We start from the raw sequence: 1842 nt of genomic DNA, 5'->3' as shown, positions 1-1842 counted from the left end.
AACCAAATGCAGTTGCTAGAATGACTTCCATACTAAACTGTCCAAATATTCTACATACAAAATCAATAATTTTACAGTTCCAATTCTATTTGTATTATAATATATACATTTTACACAAAAACGCTACTTAATAATAAAGACTTTAGTGAATTATTGGCTGTAAAATTAACCATAAAATGTGTCATAGGATGTTTACCTCCACAACTCAGCACCATTGTTCTTTCTACTTATGTCACTAAATATTTCAACCAATGTATCACAACTTCTTTCAATAAGCGGTGATATCTGTAAACATAAAAATTATTCATGATCACTATTTCTTTGTTTTAGCTATTTGGCACTATGCAGTTATGCATGTCACTAAGCAATAGACTACAATATTACCATTTTTAACTTTTTGGTTGAAAAAGCAGGAGTAACGATTGCTCTGGTCCTCTTCCAATCTGTCTTATTCATGTATAACATTACGCTGTTAATGTTAGCTTTTTTGCGAATTTCAGTCATGAAGCCATAATCCTTCTATATAATTATGATTATGATCAATAATAAAACGTTTAATGATATAAACATGACATCTAAAGCCCACCATCCACTATTCAACTTTGTGGTTACTTTTATCCTAGGGCAACTCTGTTGCCTGAAATAGAAGTCAGTTCTATTTCAGGCAACAGAGTTGACAGCACATCAAAGCAACCACAAAGTTTCTTTCAACAAAGCTGAGATAGATCTATTAGACTAGATAATAGAGTAAATGAAAGGGATTGGAAACGGAAGCGTGGGCGTAGGCAAACCTCCATTCATTTGTATCGTTGCTAAGTAAACAGAGGAGGGTTGGGATTTTTGACCCGATTTTGGAGTCAAAAACTGGGATTTTCTTGCTTTATTCTTGAATAACTCCAAGAGAATACAATTCATGCAAACAAAACTCACACACAATACTAACCAATGTTTATGCTTTTTATTAATATTTTTTACTCAGTAAATCAATGCATGCGTTAGTAGCCACGTCACTCTTTAACTAGAAATACCATCTTTTCCCCCTCTGAGACTCATTTTGTTCTTGAGCTACGAATAAGTATAACCATTTTAAAGAGCTTGAAATCTCCTATGGAATGAGCTGACTTGCATATTGATACAATGAAGCTTGAGTGTTTCACGAACGATAAAGTGTTTCAAAAACAGGCGACTTTGTGTACCTCTAACTGGTTACAAAATGGCTTTTTGGAGATAAAAACCTTGCTGCAGGTAGCTTTAAAATTCTATGTGGAATAGGCTATATATCAAAAGCAAGCGCTATCCTGGAGCAGCACAAATTTCCTTCGAAATCCTGCCAGAGCAACTTCACCAATGGAGGAGATGGGAAATCAATCAAAACATTGATGGTTGTCACTTGTCACGTGGTAACCCAACCCGCATTTCCTGTTGCTATAGCGCTACCCCCCCGTTGCCAATCCCTTTCATTTACCGTATAGCTTGAAATTTTCGTGGAATGTAAATTTCGTGATTTTCGTGGTTATGGCATGGGCTGCCCAGGAAATTTAAACCCACGAAATCATTGAAGTGCCATCCCCTATAAAAAGAATGCGGATCAGTGCGGATTGCTGCGGATCGTTCCGCACGGTGATTCGGTGAACCAAGCACGTGAACGCGCGGAACGTGCACGGACGTGTGCCTAGAATGCGGATCAACCCCCAAGAATTCAGAATCATAACTTCCCGTGGATCAGTCCTCTTGTTCTTCTATTCCATTCAATCTTTATTTGTTGCAATGTTTAACTCTTTATAAAGTAAAAATAACTATTTTTAACTCAGTGTAATAATTTTAAACTTTGAATGTACGAGA

The 1842-nt window shown here is 36.4% G+C and overlaps 1 protein-coding gene and 1 long non-coding RNA gene across 2 annotated transcripts; both read right to left on the bottom strand.

The window, feature by feature from the left end:
* Window positions 1-10: 10 nt before the first annotated feature.
* LOC109592105 (cytochrome P450 3A31-like) lies at window positions 11-562 on the bottom strand (the record flags this gene model as incomplete). Its single annotated transcript, XM_020007655.1, has 3 exons — window positions 385-562; window positions 197-285; window positions 11-50 (listed from the first exon to the last, which is right to left on the bottom strand). Coding segments are annotated over exons 1-3 (249 nt in total), but the record flags the coding sequence as incomplete, so codon positions are not given.
* Window positions 563-867: 305 nt separating this feature from the next.
* Window positions 868-1229, bottom strand: LOC109592104 (uncharacterized). Its single transcript, XR_002190175.1, has 2 exons — window positions 1123-1229; window positions 868-1065 (listed from the first exon to the last, which is right to left on the bottom strand). It is a non-coding gene; the product is annotated as an uncharacterized LOC109592104 (long non-coding RNA).
* Window positions 1230-1842: the final 613 nt, after the last annotated feature.

The sequence above is a fragment of the Amphimedon queenslandica genome, unplaced genomic scaffold (genome assembly GCF_000090795.2).
Source record: "Amphimedon queenslandica unplaced genomic scaffold, v1.1 AMPQUscaffold_6290_Cont21750, whole genome shotgun sequence".
NCBI classification, from domain to species: Eukaryota; Metazoa; Porifera; class Demospongiae; order Haplosclerida; family Niphatidae; genus Amphimedon; species Amphimedon queenslandica.
Note: the sequence above shows the minus strand (reverse complement) of the source record. Positions and strands in the feature narration are given on the sequence as shown.